At 40.0% G+C, this 25,001-nt stretch overlaps 1 protein-coding gene across 2 annotated transcripts in view; it reads right to left on the bottom strand.

The window, feature by feature from the left end:
- The window catches only part of jvl (javelin-like), a 67,265-nt gene that overhangs the window by 16,246 nt on the left and 26,018 nt on the right, over positions 1–25,001 (bottom strand). For both annotated transcript variants that reach the window (XM_022066378.2, XM_087355485.1), the window contains exon 3: positions 387–500. In XM_022066378.2, the coding sequence (XP_021922070.1) occupies positions 387–500 (114 nt within the window). The remainder of the gene's footprint in view (positions 1–386; positions 501–25,001) is intronic.

Below are 25,001 nucleotides of genomic sequence, written 5' to 3'. Positions count from 1 at the left end.
GAACAGCTTCTTTTCCGTCAGTTTAACGCTCATATTTTGGCGTGTATGAAATGCCACTATGTAAAACCAGGGATAAACGTTGCATCTCGCGTGGAAGAAATGTCACCACGGATATTTATGTAGGATTATATTTGAGACTAGAAGTCGTCACGGCGACAAGTGTCAAGACAGCTGTCAGCTGACGTAGCACGTGTAGTGTGGTAGATAACGATCGATGGTTCAGAGAAACATACTTCTTCCACCATCAGACTACACGGTGTTATATCCCAGAAAGAATTCACCTTCTTACGCAGGGTTAGTTCAAAGGTGCAAAGTGTTTAGTGCCGCGAATAGGCTGAGGGACGGAGCCCACGAACAAACCGCTGTTCAACCGATCCTGTACACACCTGTAGCGCGACCAACGACTTCGCCTGTTCGTGGATGAGGTAGTGGAACGGCCCGGGGGAGCGTTGCAACGGCATGCAGTCCATCCCAGGCGGAGCTCCCCCGCTGTCCGGAACCTGAAACAGTTGAGATCAGCATCTTCAAGTATCGTCGTCAACACTTGTCCAACAGAATTCATGAAATTAACTACCTTCGATCTGATCTACAGTTTCTGTTCTGTTCAGTATCCTTGTGTTAAAAAAAATGTAAACCAGAATAAAGACAGAGACACGAAACGAAGGTACGAAAGACCTTTCACAGTTGACTTGTAGGGTCAGGCTTACAGCCTGCAATTATTCACGTTCAAGCACAAACATTCCTATAAGTCTATGATAAGAAAGACGCAAATTAAAAATAACTTTACGTTGTTAATAGCGTATAATTAGTTCAGCTCACGCCTGGACTTTCAGATTCGCATTCAATACAGTAGGGATGAGGACTAAACTTAGGTTAAGTTCATCCAGTCCAATTATTATCTGAACGGGCCACAATAAATTAATCTCAATAATCCCACAGAAATTCGTAGTTAATGAGTTAGCAAGCCTTCATATGTGAAGATCCGGAACACTGATTATCATGGAGCAGACTTCTTGTGGGCTCCCTGAAGCTGAGATAATTTTAAAATATTTTCAAAACCTTTGAAATCCATCACTCACAATAATCCATCCATTCAGCCATATAAACACGTGTAACACACCAATCGAAAGAGTCGTCAAAGGGAACTATTAAAAAAAACACAGATCTAACTGGAACTCACAAATAATAACCACCTTAGCATGAAGATCTATCAGTACGAAATCAGAGACATCACGATACTAACATTCCGGCAGAATGTTCTTCACGTGCAGACGTGGGCCAGATACACGAAGTTCTGCAGCAAGTTTGTCAATGAAGATGTGCAATGTTGACGGAGAAAGTTCCGTCGTGTTCACCCAAGGAAGAAGCAGGGCAGTCCTGCCACCCACCGCAGCACTTACCACTTCCGGGTGTCCCCGCCTCCAGAATATAACTGGGTAAATACCCTTCCATCCACCCAGTCACATCGATGGACCTCAATTTTCGTAATTTTCATTCAATCTTTACATCAGAAATTGTTACTTATCAAATCACGAAGGCTGGGACGATGAATACTGCACGAATGAGGTGAACAAGCCCTCCTAGACTAGTGACAGCAGACGCCCAAAAGCTACCAAAAGGTTTATAATCAACGCCTCCGGTTCAACGTGAGTTGAATTTTGGACAACGGCGACATGACCATAAAGTGTGGTTCCTAACGTGTAAATTACATGGTGTAACGACGTAAAACCCAATGGAATGCACTCACAACGAACGAGTTTTAGATATGCGTGGAAGATAGTCATATGACGTTAGAAATAAGATTACTGAGATGAGCAGGGCATGTAGAAAGCATGCAAGATAAAAAAGATCGATACCAAAATACTGGCAGGAAAACCTTAAAGCGAGGGATACCAGGAATGTGTCTGTGAACTTCCGCTCATTGTCACAGCAACGTCAACCAACGCCTCACCGAGCTCAAATTCACCGATTCTGAACGCAGTCCTTATCGCTCAAAGGGAAGCATAGCAACGATTCCCCCCCGAGCACAGGAAGCAGACTGCACGTCAGTTGTAGAAACACAAATACGTCACTGAGACACGTGTTTCCACACAAGACACGGGTTTATTTTTCCATCTGCCTAGCAAAGAAGAGGGGTTCTGACAGGGAATTCCTCGCCTTTGGTTAGAAAATTTCATTTTAGTGCGGTATTACTTTTCAAGAAACACATGTATTAGAATGGACGTCTAACTTTAGAATCAAGAGAGAAGACTTTATCTTCTAAAACCAGAGACTCCAATGAAAATTATAGTCGTCTGTTTGTATTTTAACGTCAATACTGACACGGAGTTTATCCGTATCTTTCAGGATTTTTAACTGTTCGTATATTACCGGAGTTATATATCCAGACGCATTTCGCTTGATGGTAGCACAAATATAGGCTATTAGCAAACTACAGAAAATATTGTGGAATTACTTTAAACATTTTATGTAGAAAAATCTTAAATACATAACCTCAGAAACGGAAAAAAAACTACAGAACAGTTTATATGTACGTCTCCCAAAACAAAATTGTAGTGAAAAATGTATCTCCGTCAGGTTACTGTATGTGTGTTCTTGTACGAAATACACAAAATAAGGAGATGGCCTTACAATGTGGAGATCGTATTTGTACGTAATAGTCTAAAAATAATGAAATAATTTCGAATAAACTTGGCATTGAAAGAGTACAGTAAAAGTTTATCAAATCTAAAACTTCTTGACGATGGTGAAGAGTCAATTGAATAAAAATTTTCTTAGATATTATCCATCGTCTAGTAAGTATAAAACGTAAAACGACGTTTCGGAGATGGGACTCTATCTCCGTCTTCAGATTCCTACACAGTTGGGCCCACTAGATAGAGCTAATCCCTATCTCCGGACGATAGGTATTAGCTCTATCTAGTGGGCCCAACTGTGTAGGAACCTGAAGACGGAGATAGAGTCCCATATCCGAAACGTCGTTTTACGTCTTTTACGTTTTATATTTACTAGACGATGGATAATATCCAAGAAAATTTTTATTCAATTGACAGTAAAAGTTGTCTGACGAATGCATACTTTTCTTCACATCTGTCCAATATAATGCGACTGACGACACGGGGTGGACCTGCTCCTGGCTTCATTTTTTATACAGTAGTGCATGCCTGTTGTTAATTTTCATTTTAAATGGTACATTCTGTACATTTTCGTCAAGACACAGCCGAAACTTCGTCGAACTGCTTCAAAATGTATTTGTAACAAAAGAAAAACAGCCCTTCCAACAACCTCCATGGTATATTCAGGGCCTCCTACGTCAGTCATTGTTGACTCGCAAGGCAGACAGGCGTAGTTAATCACAATCCCGGCAGGCCGGCATTAAGTTTCCCAGCCAGCGTTCAGTTCGTTCAACTTTCTGGTAACAGTCACCGTACGAAGACGGGAGCGAGTATAAAAGCTTTTATTTGTTTCCTTTCTTCAATCTTTTGTTGCGTTTTAATGGCGTTTCCATACTTAAAACCTTGCAATCTTGTTATATATTGGGCAGACGTTAGCACGTTTCAGTTTCAGTCGGACAGTTGAGTTCTTTGTCTGTCTTACAATCTCATTCCATTCCAAACAAAAGTTTAAAAAGACAAACGACACGAACAAGAGTTATTACCGAACGTTCGGGTGTAGCGGTTGGCATTCCTGCTACGTATTCGGGATTCCCCAGGCCAGAAACTTCGTCCGGAAAACTGTTAATCCAACAGATTTTTTTCGTGAAAACCCCTAATCTTTTGAGCGTCTCTTAAATATACAACCCAAATGTTCAAAGTCGTCAAAACCTCTCGTCACACACCGCAAGATGGCACTGACATAAAAAAATGCAAAATCTCAAGATACTCCATTCCATAAATCTGTCAGTAATAAACGAAAAATACTGTAATGGCGAAAAACGAAAATAAAAATGAAAATGTTTCGTGATTTTGGGCGGCTTACAGACGTACGCCATTCACCAGGCTTATATGCATTTACTGTACCTGACAAGTTTTTAATTTTTAGAAATAACACGTCATTTCCATTTCGTAACAAAATTGTATTTTATACTTGTCGAAAAATAAATTAACATACAGGTATTGTTTTCACACATGGTACATTAAATGTTGGCAGTTAACTCTTATTTATGTCTTAACCCTTTAAAGCCCTGTGGTAACTACATGTACTTCGTATGTTAACATTAAACGACTGGTTTTTTGTACATTAAACTATTGTATTTATGGCTTTTGTATGATTCAAAGAATAAACAACTATTATCGCCCTTAATATTTTACCAGGTAATCTCTGTGAAAGAAACGTATTGACTTTCTTCGAGGTACGAATATAATCTTGAATACCATTTAGACAAACGCCGGCTTCAAAGGACTGAAAGTAAAATCACATTAATGATGGTACTAGTAAGTACATCAACTATTAAACAATGTTTGAACTACAAAACACTTCTTCCTCGGTGCGGCAAACCCATACATTCACTAAGTTCACGGAGCAGAATCCTACATGACACCCGGAACACTCAGTCAAGAAATTCCCTGCCTTTAATGGAATCCTACGGTTCATAGCATGCAGACAACAGTACCTATATCTTGCCAGATTAATCCAATCCACAATCACATACTCTAGTTCCCTGAGATTCCCCCATCTACGCCTAGGTCTTCCGAATGGTCTCTTTCCTTCAGGCTATTTAAAGAAATTTCTGTATGTACAATCCACAAACGGGCAGTATCAACACCAACGTTAGAAATACCATACGCCGTCTCAATGACGAGTAAGAGAAGTGCATTACAGAGTCACCGGAAGAAGGGATCATGGGCCAGAGACCGTGTCCGTGTTTCGAACGACTGTAAAGTTTGCACACACTCTTTGGATGGAGCTATCACCAATTTCACTGTCACTGTAGGTGAATGTGAGAATTTCACTTTTGTTGGATCTCTCTTAGATGAAATTATTCTTATCAACAGAATCACTGCAGCTCCATGGGAAAAACTCTTTTGATAAGGCTTGTCATTAACAGCAGACCGCGCGCGTGTGTTTATGGGCAGAAACCAGAACTTGTCCTTAGATTGTCTCCGCTCTGATTACTACTACTCACAATGACAGACGATATGTTTATCTCTGAGAAAGTCCTTCTTGAAAAGCTATTAATCGCTCAGGTAATCAAGAAATGATCCGCCTTTTGGGGAACCCGAGGATTCATTTCCGTGTTCGGAAAAGCCGGCCGCTGGTTTCTGCCCTCAGATTAAACCAGCCCAGTCTCACAACTAATTTCACTAAGAACAATTTCAGTATCATCCTCCCACGTACGTCCCAAGAGCACTTCGTCTATTTCATTAAAGTTTTCCAACTAAGATTTTATGCGTGTTTCTCATTTCTGTCATGGGTGCTACACGCCTTGCTCATCTCGTCGCCCTTGACTTGATCCATGTAATGATATGCAGCGAGGAGTGTAAATTATAAAGATTCTCACTGCAATCTGATGACAAAGAACACAAGATACATGTTTGGTTCTACAAGATCGTAAGACGCTAGATACAAACGCCATTTGCCGTTTTGCTGTTCGCTCACTAGCAGACTTATGGGAAGTTATTTCTTTTATTTATTCGACCTGTTAAAGGCATTCTGGGAGAAAAAGAAGGCAAGAAAGAATGTAGTCGTGCGAGTAAAAGAGATCGTAACGAATCGACTTAGAGACCGATGAACGAATTAATATGGCTGAAAATAGCTTTCGGATATTTGTTTGAAACTGTTATTGCCCGATGGGATGCTACAGCAAAACCACTGTTCATTTATCAACTTAAATATTATCTTTAATATTTTAATGTTTTCCGTCAAATCACAATTTTAATAAGATAATAAAATATTTAAAATATCATTTCACGTTCCGCATCGAATGATCGATTTACAAATTGGAACGTCTCTTACGACATGTTTCGGTTATATTAGATAAATTAGATTACCGATTGGTAATCTAATTTATACCTGAGGACGGTTAAATATAACCGAAACATGTCGTAAGAGACGTTCCAATTTGTAAATCGATCATTCGATGCGGAACGTGAAATGATATTTTAAATATTTTATATTTTATTATCTTATTAAAATTGTGATTTGACGGAAAACATTAAAATATTAACCTAATTCACAATATGACGCAAATATACTACCTTAAATATTATCTTTAGAAGTGAAACCAAAACTTAGAATAAATAAGAATTTGAAAGAAACATCGATCTGACATTACTGAAACTAAATTTCAAAGAATATTCTCGGTAATTTATACCATTCTTATAATTCATTCCATAGAAGAATAAATTTATTCACAAGAAAATTTAAACTTGTCTTCCGCAACATCTTGGGATTCTTCAAACCTGTCAGCAGTTGTAAAGAGGCTCAAATTTAAAAATGTGATCTGAGTTAAGACGTAGTTTAGTCTTGTAGATCACAATCCATCGCCACGAAAACCTAAAACGGCATACAGAAATTTTGCCTTACAATAAGTTTTAATTTTCGGACATTACCCAACGCCTTGTTCCACAAAGCAACGTTTTAGAGACCACATCCGCGTTCCTAATCACCAGAGCCCGTGAGTGAATAACCTAATAAGAGGGAATCCTTACAAGACCGCGGATCACAAACACTGGACCAGTTCGAAGTTCATCATGTTTCAAGTACAAAGATTAATGGCGTCTTGAAATAGATCTTATGCATGGAAATACGAATTAGGAAACAAATGGCAGAAATACGAGAAATTTCGACAAGCAATCTAAGCAACTGAAGAGTAGCAAAATGTCTACAACAAATACAGGCTTACAGAAATGATGTAAATTTTGCCTCATACCAAAATAGGTTTTATTTGTAGTGTTCTGTCTGGCGACAGGTCCATATGAACAGGATCCTTCCATCCTTTTCTCGGACTGGGACCTGTTCATATACGTTCTTGGCAGATGATCCAGAAGTGGTTTGCCATTGCCTTCTTCTGTGTGTGAATGGAGTAATTGTTGGGATGCCACGGAGAAACCGGGGAAGAAGCCCCCGGAGGAAAACTCCGTGTTGCATAGACCACGATCTTGCCCAACACAAGTTATAAATTCGGGCACCGCCGGGAATCGAACCCGAGACCCCAGGATTACAAGGCCAGCGTTCTAACCGCTAGACCACCGTGGCAGTAACCAAAATAGGTACTGTAGTACAAACCACAGAGACCAACGGATATTGGACTCCAAAAATAAAATTACGTTTATTACACACAGAGGGTTAGGAACACAGAAAACTAACTCAAGTCTGAAAGTTTGTGACGACGGTGCGTTGTTGAAGCAAATTATTTTCTGGACATTATCCATATTATCCATCGTTCACGATTAAATCTAATCAATAAAACCACGACGTATCGGAGATAGACTCACATCTCCGAAAATCGTGGTTTTTATTTATTTTATTTATTCTTTGAAGATGCATAATGTCCAAACAACAATTTTCTTCATACAAAACTAAGCCAAGACCTGTGCAGTTTATGACGACGTAATAATAATGGTAGTCTAATCAGATGGATGAAAAAGCGAATCATGCTAAGCAAACATATGGCCGGAAATTACGATGAAATAAATCCATTACGCGGTAGCAAGTCAGGTCATTGCTCCTGTCAATCTCACTGAATCAATATCACTGTTATGTCCCTGTCGCACGCTGGTCCCGCAGGACCTACCATTCTTAATCTCACACTCATTCCTCTCTGAAGACACAGAGCCAATTGTAACCCAGCTGTTTTAAGATGGATGCCGTAGGGACGCATTCAGACCTGCCCACATGAAAGTGCAAATTTTAAGATGGCTGTCTTGAGGAATTGACCGACATTTAAGAGGTGCTTACTGCCTCCATAATCAGGGCGACGATGGATGCAGTACGTGGTCTACCCCTTGAAATGTCGGTCAATTTCTACGAGAATACACGGCGCAGGATACCTGAAGACAGCCATCTTCATATTCGACGTCGAGAAAACCTAAAATGTCACAATCGTCGAGTTATGTGTGGAAAGGCTCACAGTGGATGATGCACGAGTCTACACAGGTGTCCCTTAAGTACAGGGCCATAGGGGAAGTCTGTTATTTGAGTAAATACGGAGAACGTAAAGAAGGAAAAGTTGTAAATAATGCGTTTTATCTAAAGCGTTGAAGTTTGTTTCTTGCCTAGGACGAACCGATATGGCTCTACTCTATTTACACTACAAATAATAAAATGTTACGACGATGTTTCCCGTTGCCGGTGTCGTGTTTCCTGTGGAATTTGTCTGGAAGGAACATCCCTGTCACAAATAGGAAATTATCGTGATCAATCATTACACACAACAGCATTATACAATTTATGTAACAGAACATACACTTCCCTGACATATACACTTTCCGCTATAGTGAACATTTAAAATGAATATAAGTAAATATAGCTGGCTCTGTGTGGTGTGATTAGATCTCTAACAGTATACTATCTGTCTGTACCTGCCACAGATTAACAAAAAGGAGAATGAGGTATGGCAAATCGCAAATTACGCATTTTTACAACATGGCGAAAGAACTCATCAATTCTTGCCAGTTCTTCGAGTTCTTGCCTTGTGCATACAAAAGTGAAGAAGAATATCTGAAGCTGACACTTTTTCTTGTACCTCAGTTTCATCAGTTTCTCTTGGCGCAGATTGGAGATGAGCTAAACAGAACGGTGGCAGGAGTACGCACGAGTGACCCCGTCGTCCATCGTCCGCCTACACAGCGCTGGGCCCTCCGAGAACTGACAGACGTTACTTATTTACGTGCCAGATGAGTTGTTCCCGACAAACAAAATTATGCAGATTCATAGTCGCAGACGATGCTGTTTACCGTCGAATTTCACTTCAATGACAGAAAAGCCCCGAACACCCAAATTTCAAAAGTTTCTTTTAGGTTGGTGGTAAAAGGTACCGTCACATTGGCGCACACCGGTCACGGCACTTTGCCTGTTATGTTACAAACATCGAAAATAATACAGTATAACAAAATCAAATCAAAGGAAGGCAGAAATATAGCCAAATCCCGAAACGTCGTACATGCGAATATAAAATAATGGTCATATCCAGTGTAACACCCAAGAAAACTGCAAATCAAGGAAACTCGTCCTTTTGTCAGGGTGAACAAATCAAGGAGGTCGCATGGATGATGTATGCAACTTGCATGGAGGAGGTAAGAAATGCTTACAAAACTTCAGTCGGAAAGCCTGAAGATCTAGACGGTGACAGGACAATAACATTAAAAATGATCTTAAAGATACAGGCTGGGAGGGTATGAACTGGATTTAACTGGCTCAGGACAAGAACCTAAAGTTGTCTCTTGTGAACAAGGTGATGTGCTTTGGGTTCCAGAAAAGCCAAGAAGTTTCTTGAACAGCTAAGCGACTCTCAGCTTGCAATGGGATTAGATGTAAAAGCGTTGTGTCTCGAGTTTTCGAATGGTTTCAAACCATGATATATTGTAATTGTATTTAAAAGAAAAAAACGCAACTACTAAAGGATAAAAACCAAACTACGCATCTACTTGATTACATAATACAGCAAATACCACCCTTTACTACGCTTGTCATTGTAACTTAGTCCAACAAGAAGTCAATCTGAAACCGAACCTGGTGCAATTTCCTTGCAGATCAGAAAACACTAAAAACTGTCATGGAGAATGAGTCTTGATCACCTAAATTAAAATTATTCAATCCGAATGACAATACTAACAAGAACTACACACTGATAGCTAAGGACTTTAGTGATGTGTAACTACATTTGTCAATAACACTGATAACCTGTAATTTTTGCATCATCGTCGCGTTTGTAATTGTTAAGACATACACATAATTTTTTACTATTTTTATAACGCATCTCCATACAAAATGTGATAAGCCCGTCTCCAACGGGTCATTTGTTATTGCAATCAAACCGTTAAGTAAAATATATTTCGCGCTCCAGCCATGTTCTTTTATGTTCTACAAAACATATCTGACGCTAAACCAAATTATTGTTGTAAGGTCGTGCTTCTTAATCGATTAAGGAAAGCTACGAGACGCTAAAAAAGAAGGCTAATCGAATCGATTAATCGTAACCGTCTAAACATTTCGTACCCAGCATCATTTTATTGGAACGGTTTAAAGCAGTCTGGCATTGTTACAATTTCTAAATAGTTCTCATGACATAATAACAAAAAATATGATACAGCAAGGAAAAAAGTACCCATTAAGAAGAGATTGGATGGGAAAACTGAAAGAATACTTTACATACTGATAAAAGAAGTAACGATAGGCATACTATAAAATGCAAACCTAAAATATGGACCATTCTTTACTCTGCGTGTTACATTTCTAAATTTTCTCTGACTTCCTTAACCACTCACAGTTTTTCTGTTGAACTTCGACTCGTCTCTTCCTCGTTGCTACTGACACGCATGATTAGACTGGTTGAAAACCGCTGAGCCCCCGCCACCTTCCAGAAAAGACCACAGAACTACGTGCCCCAGCGACCATGGACGTCATTGTACTTCCGGGCAAGTTCGCTACAAATGCACGTAAATGTAATGACCATATGAAGGTGGCGTCTCTAATGGTGCCTGCGAAATTTTTGAAACAGTACGTTCACTGGAAAGCTGGGCTACCCGATCACTTTTAATAAACTTTCATAGCCTTAAGATTACAGAAGCGTGAACTTTGGTCTCTCGTCCTATGAGAAGAACAAACAATTATTGTCTCTCAGAACAAAATGCTGATTAGAATATTTGGATCTATGAGGCACAGCGTAATATGTGCACTTCTCCAAACATTACAATAAAATGCAGCACGATAAGATGGGTAAGAATGTAGCACGAGTGGGGGGGATACGACGATTCCTTGAGAAGTCCACAGTTACTGGTGCAAAGACGGTCAAAAGGCTCACTGCCTTTTTCGAAAGAGATGATTCATCATAGTATTCACAAAATCCCGCCTACAGAGACAAACATAAGCCAGTTAATTCAGTCAACAACCTCAGGCCTTAATTCCCTAGTATCTACTTTAATATTATCCTTCGACCTAGGCCTAAGCACGTGTATCTTTCTTTTCCAACTAATATTTTGTATGCATTTGTAATTTCCCACCTCACCCCCATTGCCAGTGCGTTCTTATCCTCTTTCAACATGCATTTTCCAGCAAATTGGTATTCTTATATACTACAGAAAATGAGTCATAAAAGACTTTAGTGGTTATGCTACTTGGCTGATGGACCAAAGTAATCATTTAGATGCTGATGCCACGCTGGTTATGATGCATGCAAATCCTCGATGTAACAAGACGTAATAAAACTAATGCGAGTGACTTAAGTCCCATTGTGACATTATTACGGCACGCTCTCACCAAGAGACGAATCTTGACAACGCGGGTTTCCTTGGAAACCACAGAAGAAAGTCTCAACTCCTTGCATTTATACCAGGAAACATAACAATTTACATTAACTTGACTTTCATCCATTGTCTTGTTATATCGAAAGAAATCTCGGTTTGTCTTCCAGGAAGAAGACTCAAGTTTGTAGACAAATATTTAATTACAATGCCATATAAACTTCAGTAAGCCTTACAAAATATTTGATATCATGTAATCCAAATTCACCTGACAAAAATTCGAGCAATCTTTCTTACTTCACATAAAAACTGTCCATTCTATGAAAAAAAAAATGCATAAAAACTGAAACGACACACTGAACTGCTGACAGCAAGGCGTGTGTTAGACACCGTAGCATAAATGAGCAATCAACACTTTTCACACCCCTGTAATTTGATTGTAAAATGCGTGTGTATGTGTAACAGTGACAACACTACTTACCTTATAATACGTTGAAATATTTTAGTGTTGCGGTATGTCGAAACTTATTGGTGTTTGACGTCACACAAAAATTTGTTGTTGAAACACAGTTGTGAAACAGCCTTTGAATCAATACTTTTATTTAAATAATTCACCATCAATTCTTCGTAAAATCACATACATTAACTGACAAGTCCTGCATAAACCTTGGACCAAATATCTGCGTTTTTATTATAGATAATAGTACGCAATTACCAGTCGGTATGGAAACCAACGCGGAAGTAGCATCTTGTTTGTTTGTGGACGCATGTTCCGTGGAAAGGTTCGCCTTTCACTTCGTTCTTTCGAAATTTAAGGCACTCGCTGGCTAATCCACAAGAAACTTATAAACGTTTAGTCAGAATTTAAGTCAACCACCAGTCTGCGGATCAACCGGAATAATCTGCAGTCGCCTACCCGAACTCACATCGGATATCGCTGTAATGTATACGTCGTGTGTAAACGTACATGCCAAGTACTGAATCAACTTCTTCAGACTTCGTCCGGTCTTAATAAATTGCCTCGATGTCGAAAAATGAAACTCATCTTCTTGAAATTGTCCTTCTAGTATCGATTGTAATATCTTTTGTCTCCGTCCTGCCCAGTTTCCTCTCAAATGCACGGTAGGCTTAATATAGATACGCTAACCTTCGTTTTCAATCAGTTATTTTCGCTGAAGACAGCAGAAATAACAGCGAAAAATGTGTGCAGACGTTACAATTTTAATATTAAATTGTAATCGCATATTAAACATTTGAAACATGTCCTGTGATATTCCGACCACTCACTGGCTTCACGATCCCTCCACGATGCGACAAATCGGGAACCTAATAAGAGTGATGATTGTCAATATGCTATTTTATTAAAGGACCGTAACAGGCTGAGTCCTGGACCGCGTTCCGAACAGCTGTCATGGTATTTATCACATGACCCGCGCCCTTTAAATAAGTGCAGATTCTATATAATTCGTCCTGGGAAATGACGTAAGTCCTGGTGGATTAAATCCACTGGCACCAGCGTGACCTATTTCTGCCCTGCGTACAGTCAATACAAAACAAAAGAATTCAAACAATTTGTTTTTGTCGCTAAGTAACTTTAATGAACTGTTATTGTGGTTTACCATCTTTGAAGACGACGAAGTAAGAGGCATAATGTCAAACTCAGAAGATGAATTGCAGATATTAGCTCATACACTGAATAAATATACACAAATGAGAATACAATTTCAACAGACAAATAAAGTAATTGCATTTTGCGTCTAAACCCCACAAGAAATAAAACAGTTATGAACAGTGTAATAATACAAATCGATACCTAAACGTTATATGATTTAATAAGATTTTAGGTTTTCACGACGGTCAGGACAGAAAGGACCCCTGAAAAGTTGGTAAACTGCGCAGTTACAGGACTTATCGTACATAAGCAGTTAAGAAAAATAAACTAAGAAATGAATCGATAAGACACGTTCTTACAGACTTCGAAGCACAGTTATCTGCTGTCGGAAATTTTCGGGATGTCTGAGGATAGTTCGTTAAAAACAGACAGGGTAAAACTTCATTCAGCACAGTACAAAATAACGCTTACCTACAACAGCTCACTCAATAATAAGAGCTCAAAATTTTAATTTAAATTGCCAACTATTCGCATTGCTAATAAAAACAGTTGCAGCTCACATCTGTAAAGAATCAGCCAAGAAATTCAAGTTTCACTCTAGTTGTCCCGTTCATCGTTAAGAGGCACACTTTTTCAACTGTCGATTTCTACTGCAAACTAATCAAGTGACACTAAGGTAAGAATAAGTGTGCCAGTGTGTCAAGCTACATCACTTGAACACACCTACAGGTCACACTTCATTACCAACAGCGCCCCTGCTGCCAAGAAAGGCCTGTCGAGTGAATATTTTTAATAAAAGATTACTGATCCTTACTTCCGCCATCTGCCTGCGATTTCAAACGTCCACTGCCACCTCAGAGCACGACATGACAACCTACTTACAGATCTCGCAATTCATAACCATCATTATCCTAACAACTCCCGCTATCGGGAAGGGTCTCCAGCCTGCACACACCACGTACAAAGCGTTTGACTAACACCTGAAGCCTGCCTACTGCTCGGAATTTCAAACACCTACTCCCAGGAAAACGTTCTTGAAATTCTGACAGACGCTCAACTGGTCAGAATATTACCTGTCCTTTACGAGCACAAATGTCCATTATCGTGTGCACTAGAATCCGCCACTGGGTCCTATCCTGAGCCAGTTTAATTCAATCAACACCCTCACATCCTAGTTATTAATAGGAATTTAATATAGTTTTTCCATCTATGCCTACGACCCTGAAAGGGTATTTTCCATTAAGAATGTCAAACCAAAATATGGATGCACATGCAATTCTCTTTTCCATGCGTGCTACATACCCATCCCATCTCTTCCAACCTCGCCCGGGGAATTACCCATTTCCTTCGCAATGCCAAAAACCAAATCCCGGCGAACACTTTCCTAACTTGTTATTTCCGAAAAATAATGACGAGCTTTAGCATATGTACCCCACCTAAATTTGTCTGGGCACGTAAACACAGAAGGAAGAAATGGGCTGGGCACACAGCACGCACGAGGAAAATGAGAAATACAAAGTTTTTGGCGGAGAAACTTAGCGAGGGCATCATTTGGGGAAACTAAAATCTCAGTAGTAAAACTGAAAATTCTGACCGAGTCCTACCCTCTCAGGACTAAGCCAAGTGGCAACAGATCCGAGAAAGCTAAGGCCATTGCTCTGGACTCCTCTTGATTCTGCTACCGTATTTGACGAGTCGCCAGATGGTCTGTACTGGAAGAAACTTTTACTTTATAGTATCACCTTACTCATGTGAAGGGTCGAAATCCAAAACGTGCACACGATAAAAATCATCGAGTGAGTCAGTCTTTGATGCCCCCCCCCCCCCCCCCATACAAATTCTTCTCCGGGACAGCGTCACAGAGTTAATGCCTTCTGTGGCATATATGAGAAGATGAAGTCTAACTTTATGATTTTACACACGAGAACCTTTCATTTATTTTCTTCCCAAAACAAAAATATTCAAGGATGTAAAGACTAAAGTATGAATCATCCTTTGTTTTATGTCGGTCTAGAACTTGGTCCCTCAACATACGCGTCGAACCTACTGTCTGCGACTGTAATATTGAGACTTGCAAGGAATACAGTCCGAAGCGTTAAAGGCAACCCGCAAGTCTCAAGATTACAGTCGCGAACAGTAGATTGATGGCGTACGAGAACAGGATGATGAGGAGAATACTTGGACCTAAGAGGGGACGAGAGTGGGAAATTTTGCATAACAGGCTTCAAAACCTTCCCCATTCTCAAATATTAATGAGGTGAAGAGTTCAAGGAGGATGAAACGGGCAGGGTATGTAGGACGCTTCGAAGAAAGACTATTAGAAATGCATACACAATTTCGGTGAGATCTGAATATATCGGAAGACAGAGAAATAGATAGGATGATACTAAAAAAATATGGTTGGAGGATGTAATTGGATCATCTGGTTCAGGATATAGGGTTCATTGCCTTGTTCTTGTAAACACGATAGTAAGACTTCAAACTTTTTAAGAAAGATCCTTCATCACGAATTCCAAAGTCTTTAATTCTCTGATCTGGGATGTTACAGACACATATCTCAGGACAAGGCAGTTGATTTTAACAGGAAAATAAATATCGCACGCTTCATAAAAAATCTGACAAATATTATCAAGTATAAAAATTATTCCACATTTTCAAATATATTCCACTTATTGTACATCAATGCCAAAAACGAAATTATACAATAATCAACAACAGATAATTTATCGTTTGTTTAAATAAGACGAATAATAGAACCGTAAAATATTTTTTTAAAGAAAGCGGATTATTATAGCTGTGGATATCAGATCAATAGAACAGAATGTAGGCAGGACTTCACAGCATAAGCCGATCAGACACAGTTCAAATGTTATGGTTTGTCTTGTGACTGGAATAGTAAAAACTGTATTCGTTGAATGACTCAGTACCGATTGTCCAGCCATCAAGAAACAAACGTTGTTCGTTTCTGCCCTAATAAGAGCCAAGTCACAATCAGACACGTAGGGTAGAATGCCGATAAACGATTCGAAGACACGCATGCAAATACGTGCGCATGAAACAGAAATGACACAGTGTAGTGAAAGGCTGAAGTATGTCAGAAGTTTGAAATGCGAGATCGGAGAATAAAACACAGAATTTGGGGGGGGGGGGGGGGAGAACAAAATATTCGTTAGGAAGAAAACGGAATGAGCATGCAAGTAAAACGTGAAAGGGTGTCTCATAGAAACAGGATAAGAGAGAGAAAGGACTTCGTTAATGTGGCTCTTTGTAACGTACTGTGATTGAAATTAGTGTAGATTTTATGTAAATAATTGCATATTTTCAAATTCGCTATTTGTTTGAAAAATGGCATTTTATATCTACTAAAGTTTATAATTACTGATTTTCAGTTATTATATTTTACCGCTTTTCTCGTTTGAGAAACTCGTCTGCTCAACAGACGTGGTCTGTAATGCATGAGGAAGGAAACCCACATGTGCAAGTACCTTCATTCACGTACAATAAAGTGACACATAAGCTGTGTAAGATTCGAGGTTTTCACAGCGGTGAGTATGAAGATTTCTGTCTTCTGGGTTGTTGCGCTGTGTAGTCTGGTCGATGTTAACCAACGTTTCAGAGGTCATACTGCCTCGGTCATCAGGGCGATGAGTATGAAGATTTCTGTCTTCTGGGTTGTTGCGCTGTGTAGTCTGGTCGATGTTTAACCAACGTTTCAGAGGTCATACTGCCTCCGTCATCAGGGCGATGAGTATGAAGATTTCTGTCTTCTGGGTTGTAGTGACGTGTAGTCTGGTCGATGTTAACCAACGTTTCAGAGGTCATACTGCCTCCGTCATCAGGGCGATTCATCGCAACAACCCAGAAGACAGATAAGCTGCTGGAAAACCTTATTAAATAAGACTAAACCTTATGTATATGCCTTCAGTGTGAATTTTTTTACGTGGGTCTGACCCTTGTTTCTGTGGTTCATAAGAATGACCCATAATTCCACTTCAGCCTTAAATAGATCCAAAGATCTCTCTGTGAAGTGAGAGACGTCATGATAAGGTTCAAGTACCAGAGGAGGTTTCAAACACTTCTGTCGTATATCTCACTGTATCGCTGTGCTATATCGGTAAACCCACAGACGAGGATGGCGGGAGACTGGCTTCCAAAAGTGAGATAACTTAAACTGTGATGTTAACCAGTAACAAAATGTACCGAACAAATCTCATATAGAAAAGTGGAGTACGCATGTTTTCAAAATTACTATCTTTCATGGAGTTGGATTCATGTATGATCATAAGTTAATTTATTCGTTCGTAAAATCCACGCCAATATCACAATTAATCTAAACCATTTCGTAATTTATGATATAAAATATGCGGACGCTAATAGACCCACGACACTACATCCCGATTATGCTTTAATTTTATGTGCTTACAAATGTTCGCCGTGCTGTGTCAAATCATTCGGGGGTATCTGTGACTCTCGAAATACGAGCTAGTAAATTTCAACTACTTTGCTTCTGACGTTTTACAGCTTAGCGTCAGATCAACTTTAAAACGTCACATTAACACAGAAGCACAGAGGACTTGACTTTGCCCAGAAACTGACTGAAGCCACAACCGACCTGAGTAGATCGAATGCAAAGCCGAGAGTTCGATCCGAAAAAAACTGTGAGTTCACGTCTCAACTTTCTAGAGATCGGTTGTCACGGATAATTTCATATGTCCTGTTTATTCGGATGAAGCTTTAATACATGCCTCGAACAGTAATCATTTCGCATCCAGGTGACAATATCATAGCGCTATTCTGTGCTACACGCGGTTTTCCTCAGGCGAATGGCAGAATATCATAACATACAAAGTAATATAAAACTAACTAAATTTTTAAGGGATATTTAAGGTTCTCACGGTGACGAATAAGAAGATGGCTGTCTTTTGGTGCCTCCATCATCAAGATGAACTCTGAAATATCTAATTTGATCATCCTGATAATATTCGTTGAACAGTATATATTATGGAACGCTTAAATACGCAGTTTTCTCCAGTCCATATCCAGATATTCTCCTCAGCAACCAGAGTTGACTTTACGTATAAAATAAGGAAAACTTTTATCTTTCAACACTGCAGTAGATGCAGCTGTTTGGGAACCCCTGCCTCTTGCGTGGCTTTGAATTCACAATAGCGGTTGACCTTCAGGGTAATTATGTAGGGCAAATCTGTTACGTGGCGCGTCCTAATAAGTAAGAAAGGTTTTCCACCAGTCCACCGAATAACTTCAATGGAATAATCCACATTCGTGACTGGCGAAGGTTGTAAATTAAAGCAGAGTTGAGAGATGACAAACTATTGGAAAGCTAATTAATATGCCTGAATTAAAACCGCTGAAATGTGCCTGGTTACCTTCCTGATGGCGCCATCTTTTGGGGGGGCTTCGGTTGATATTTCCCATCCTTATATGAATATTAAGTGCTTTTGCACACGAAAAAAGCAAGTGGGGCCTGTCTTGGTCGGTCCATTAGCAAGATAAGTCTTCGAGTAATGATCTCACTGAGATGCATTACTTGGTAGTGTACAGAAGATGTCATCACGGAAATTTCGGCTGAATGTAACCCGTGTTATCAATTACGTTCAAATCAAATTGTATACATTTTCCTTTAAATTTTTTTTTGTACAGATATGTGCGGAGGATAAAATATAGATCGCATGAAACTCTACTAACTTTTACTCGGATCGTTTTTCGATATAGTAAATATTAAATAAAAGGCGAGAAATAAATATTATTTTACTGCGAAGAGCATATGGAGTGTGCATTATTAAATTCGTTATCTGAAATAAACAATCAACTTCCATAATGCATATGCAAAATGGAGTAGAACACATATGGCAAGTATCCGTGCAGTATTCTGGACAACTCCTTTGAGCTGATCGTTTACCGTTATGATCCGCCGACAGCAGCCAATGGCACTACAGTTAGCAGCCGTTTGCCTGACCACGAATGAAAACGACACCAATTTCTTGTTTTAAATATTAACCCATCCAGAGCATTGCGATTCAAGGGAGATTTCAGGTTCTCACGGCAGAAAGTATGAAGGCGGCTGTACTCTGGCGTCTTCCAGCTAGCCTTAGAAAACACGTTAACGTCATAAACCCTCTCGCTTCAACCTCCACGATGGAGGCAGCAGCACGTTCCTCCGAAACGCTGGAATACAAGCAGAAGGCAACAGAATACAACCCAGAAGAGATACATGTAAAAATAGGGAACATATTTCACCGATACAAACCATAATTAAATTTAAATGGCACAGACCTCCAATACTAAATTATATCGCAATCCTTTCAGTTGTCTCGGAGCTAAAACATGCGGGCAGACGACACACAAAAATCTAACAGCGCATCAGTAACCGGAGGGTACAGTACCTGACAGGAGAAATCCCACAATCACCGCAGAGAAATAGAAGAGCAGAGAAAGCTGATGGGCTGTCATTTAATGAAAGCTGAAAGAAGCCGCCTTTCGGTAAAATGACAACTGACGATACGCGAATATATTCACTTTGTTCGCAGACTGCAAGTTTCGCTTAGGTAAACATCAATTATCATCGGTGTATGAATTAAAAAGGATTTCCAAGGTTTACCGCCAGCTCTTGAATTTGTAAGTGTGACTTTGAGAAGTTCAAAATCCCACTTCTAACCTGCAGCTCAGTTCCACGTGTGCATACAATCAGAACTTCGTTTCACCTCGAAAGTGGTTACTTGTCCTTCTTAAATTTATTTCACATTTTCATACACATGTTTTCGCATGTAGTTGCCTTCGAAGAATAACCACTAAGAGGCCTGTAACAAGAGCTGGCAGGTGTAGCACCTAGTACACAACGGAGAAAGCATATCTTCCGAGACATTTCTCTGTTTATTTGCCCAGGCTACATAGTTTCTCTCGATGTTCGTTTACTGAAGACACAAATATTCGTATTGTCACAAAGCTAACAGAAGCTCAGATATCCACAGAGTGAGGAATCACAGCTACTTCGCTAAAAATTCACTACGTTCCTCCGAAATGTTGGTATTGTGACCGCCTACAAGGTGTCAAAACCCAGAAGACCAGATCACAAACCAAATCCTCGTCGCCGTGAAAGCCTCCATATCTGCAGGTGACGAGGCTGTCCGTATTCTTGCGTATTACGAGCTTGTAGCTCAAATGTTTTAAAAAAAATCTTACGACTATTCTCCATAAAGAACTGCTTGCTAGTCCTTGATCTGTCAAGAGCGTTCTTTACGGGGCGGCGTCCTACATGCATCAGCTGTTCTAGAGAACTGCCTTCCACCAAGAGTTCGTTGGCCGTGAACTACATCCAACGCATCAGACTCAAGAGAGTTGGGGCAATGGTAAAACGCTGCCGTCGTCTTATAATCGGAGTAGTTCGTCCCTAAACACGAAATTAAGAGGAAAGCTAATATTTAGGTAGTCTATATAAATCACTCAAAATTCTTAGGATAATAAATCATATGCTAAAGTAGGCTGAAAATGTTGCTAGGATACGGGTGACAAGAAAATTGTACGCACTGTTAATAAGCATTTGGGAAAAAGTGCACTTTCAAGACCAAGAAAAAGACGGAAGGAGATTATTAAAATGGACCTCAAGGAACTAGGGTATGCGGGGTTTCTCTACGATACGAAAAATGATTAGGGGAATATGTCAGTTCATCTCCGGAAGTAATTAGACAATTGTGATTAAATTTGATTTTGACATTGGCACTGACGAAATTAATTTTGGTACATACTGATCAACTACAACCATTCCTTACGTAAAACTCAAAACTGTTTTCTTTTTCCTCAGATACAGCTTACAGAAATTTGGGTTTTAATATGAAGGTCTGAATATTACATCGCTCATTTCTGTGACAAGATTTCAGTGCATGATGAATATAACTTCCAGTCACACGTGCAATACAAGAATGAAAATGTTGAGCACATATAACAGAAGGAAAGTGGGCAGAACACTCTCGTTTGGAAAAGAAATTCTCGACCCCGTCCTTAACTATCACACATTTGTAACGCAAAGGAATTTAACGTGTACCAGTTACGAGTAAAATGGACTGTTCATCACACTTCTCGGCATACTGAACGCACACGGAAACCCAAGTTCTTGGCGTGTTGCAAAATAACAGGAAGACAATTTAAATTCTAAGCAATTTCTCTTTACGCTTCGCTGAGGAGAGTCTCGAGCAGATATAAAACGCTAAATAAATTAAGTTCTCTACTTTTACCACACAACTTTTGATTATTCGACGTTCACTTTTCAAGTGATGAAGTCATAATCCGTAAGAAAGGACCTTCGTCTGACAGATCCAAAGAGAATTAAAAGTCATACCGAAAAAAGATTGATAGAATCGTGTTATTATTCATATCCAAGTGCCTGATAGTCATTTATCAACATAGTTTCAGATTCTGTCCACAGAATGCTTTCATGCCATGTCCTTCAACTATAATCGTAGTTATCTCACGTCTTTCCAAGGTATACAAGCGTTGCATCAGCAAACACAAATATCATGTTCTAATGACGACCATTTTAATTACATGTCTTAACATAACTAACTAACTAACTAGATGGCTTACCGAACCCGAAGGTTCATCACCGAATTAACCAAAGCCCTCCACCGGACCCTGTCCTGGGCCAACAAAATCCAGTTTCCTTCAACTCCTATCTCCCATAGATCCCGCCTGAGATTATCCTCCCATCTACGTCTAGGTCTCCCCAGCGGTCTCTTCCCTTCAGGTTTCCCAACCAGTACCCGGTGCACACCTCTTGTCCCATCCATGCGCGCTACATGTCCCGCCCATCTCACTCTTCTCGACTTAATCACCCTCACAATACTGGGGGAGCAGTACAGATTTTTAAGCTCGTCATTGTGCAGTTTTCTCCACGCCCCATCGTCTTCCCTCTTAGGCCCAAATATCCTCCTCAACACCCGATTCTCAAACACCTGCAATCTGTGTTCCTCCCTCTGAGTGAGAGACCATGTTTCACACCCATATAAAACAACATATGCCTTAACATAGCCTATAAAATCCACTTATAAAATTTCCTAAATACTAAACATCGAAACATCAAAATATAATGTTACCAATTGATTCGCGCGGTTGGTAAACATGGCCTCTTACGTAGAAATAAACAAGTAAATTAATAATGTTTACACGCTGCTAAGAAGCGAGGTTTTGGGTCGTTTCGCCATGCAGTCTCGAAGAAGTTTACCGACGTTTCAGATGTGCTTGCTGCCTCCACTGCTAGCACCTCTGAAATGAACTTACACTAGACCACACGGTACAATAACCTGCTCACTGGAGACCAGATGCTGTAAGCCAGAAATGTTGTGACATCTGAAGGCATGTTATCTTGAAATATATAAATTAAATTTATGTTTGAATTCAGAGTAGACAAAACCAAGCAGTTACGTTGGCGTTACCTCATCTCAGAAACACACTGAACGTACTTGGTTATGAATGTGTTTAATTTCCAATTCCACAAGTCGACGTTAACAAGATCGACAGAATTCCTACGTCCTCCAGTGGAGTACTCACTTCCGTCTTATCTCGTGAAGTGTATCAATTGCTTCAGAGGCATAACGCTTCGAAGGACAAGCATTGAAGCTTGCTACAGAAAACCTATCTGACTTCCAACTCGAGAACAAGTTCACAGATCGACGTCTTACGAGTGCATTTCCATGCCATCAGCATCTTCACTGTCCTCCTCTGTTGCCCTGGAAACTTTTGATGCCCTGACGAAAGCAATATAATTGACAATTCTCCGAATGGAATGGCATTAAACAAAAGCTGTTCTGATCAACAACTAATAATTCAGTCAGTACCGCAAAGAAAACACATCTCCATTAGAAAGATGAACTGGCCGATGCTGTTTAAATAAATAATGGCTGTTTACGCTCGAAATCATACACAACCCATAAATTCAAGATGCACACCAGTTTAAGAGACGCGACAGACATGATCACATGGTAAGGTGAATCACGTAAACAAACAATAAGACACTTTTCAATCAACGAACACGCGTACAGACAGGGACAAAAAGCATTTAACTGTTGCGAAAGAATCGTGCTCATCCCACAACGGTTACCCGGGACAGGTTCAGCCCACTACAGATTGTTTCAAGTCAAGGAAGACGAATAACCTTAACCTCTTGAGAAATCCGAGGGCGATAAAATGATTCACGTAAGGGAAACATCGTCCCTGAAACATCTTCCCATACAGCTAACTAAGCGGTTTATTTTATAATTTCAATAGAGTGATGGTTCCGCCCTCCTGCCGAACACAGGCGACAACGCCCGGAGAACTAAATTCTATGGGCGGAAGCTGCTTAGGACGCCAGCCCCCGACCCACGTGCCAGGTAGGCACCCAGCCACATTCTGCCCACTGGGTGGCTTATACGGCCAAATGGGTATCTTTCGCTCTCCGTGAACCAAATGGTTTTCGCTGCCGCTGTTAGAAGCCCAATAAATCAAATGCGATAGTTCAGCATGTCGTATTTTCGATCACACGAAAGAAAATAAAAACGCGTAATGTTAGAAAAATATACAACTTATTGCGCCAAAGATATGCTTCTTTCCTTCTCTGCCGAATTCGGACTTCCTAAACCATTAGAAGCAACAGTAACACGAACAAACCGACATTTAGCTCAGTCAGTATAGTGACTAGCTACGGGCTGGACGGCCGGGGTTCGATCCCCGACGGGGGCAGAGGATTTTTCCTCTAGCCTCTGCGTCCAGACCGGCTCTGGGGCCCACCCAGCCTCCTCTACAATGGGTACCGGGGTCCTTTCACGGGGGTAAAGCCGGCCGGGGCGTGATGCTGACCACTCACCCCCATCTAGTGCCGAGGTCAAGGAAGAGAGGAGCTATACCTCCACTCACCCCAAACGCCTACATGGCGTGTAGTGGGACAAACTTTACTTTACTTTACTGTCAAAACACCGAGTTTACTTCAAACGATTTCGGCGTTAGAAGGATGTTGTTCAAATAAAATAAGTAATTAATTCAGATTATTATTATTTTTATTTTTATTGTTAATTGGAGTCGGTGCGAGAGGAAGAGTTGATTATTGTCACTTAATTTGTTTATAGTTTACTTTCAAAGTTAATTCAAATTTACTTTATTCTTTTACAGTGCAGGGCTTCAGATTTGCCTTACACTACCATTTTGTTTTTGGTTTTAACGTTTTATTATTTTATTCATTATAAATTGGTTATATTTAATATTAAATTAAAAGTTTGATTACTTATACGCTTCATCAACATACATTAGAACGATCAAATTGACAAGTATAAGACAGCAGAGTAATGTAGCCCGACAGACATGAGAAATGCCTATAAAATTTTACTCTGAAAACATGAAAGGAAGACATTTCTTTGTTAACCTAGAAGTAGATGTGGGTAGGATTTTAAAGAAACAGAACAAGAGGGCATAGACTGGATTCATCTAGCCCATAACAGGGAAAGGGCGGTGAAACGACCTTCTTCAGTGGTACCAAACCAAGAACAGAAAAATTTGTCCTCCGCGTTGATGATGCCCCCTACTCGTGTTGCATCTACAATATTAAGCCAAATCAGGCAACGTTTAACTGCATCACCGATGGCCTTTGACCTTATTAATCTGAGAGACCACCTAAGTGTTCACGACCTCAGACCACCCACTGCCAAGTACGGCTTGTTCACTACGCCCCCTCCACGACAAACGCACGTATGTCGGGTCAGTCAGCTTTGGGAATGAAATAATTATCGTTGTTCTAACTTCATTTGTGTGAGTCTCGTCTATTTTGTAAGATGGGAGTACTGTAGCTGAAAATGTAAGAAATAATCGTGTGCCCTTTCTTTTATATGGCTGACAGTTTTTCCTACACGTGCTACATGTTCTGTCCATCTTCTACTACCTCGTTTTACCGCATTAGTAATATCCGGTAGGAAAACTAATTATGAAGCAAAGTTTAATGTCCTCGT

This window comes from Zootermopsis nevadensis, unplaced genomic scaffold (genome assembly GCF_977971745.1).
Source record: "Zootermopsis nevadensis isolate Lab colony 2312 unplaced genomic scaffold, Znev_1.0 Znev_ptg000024l, whole genome shotgun sequence".
Classification (NCBI taxonomy): domain Eukaryota; kingdom Metazoa; phylum Arthropoda; class Insecta; order Blattodea; family Termopsidae; genus Zootermopsis; species Zootermopsis nevadensis.
Note: the sequence above shows the minus strand (reverse complement) of the source record. Positions and strands in the feature narration are given on the sequence as shown.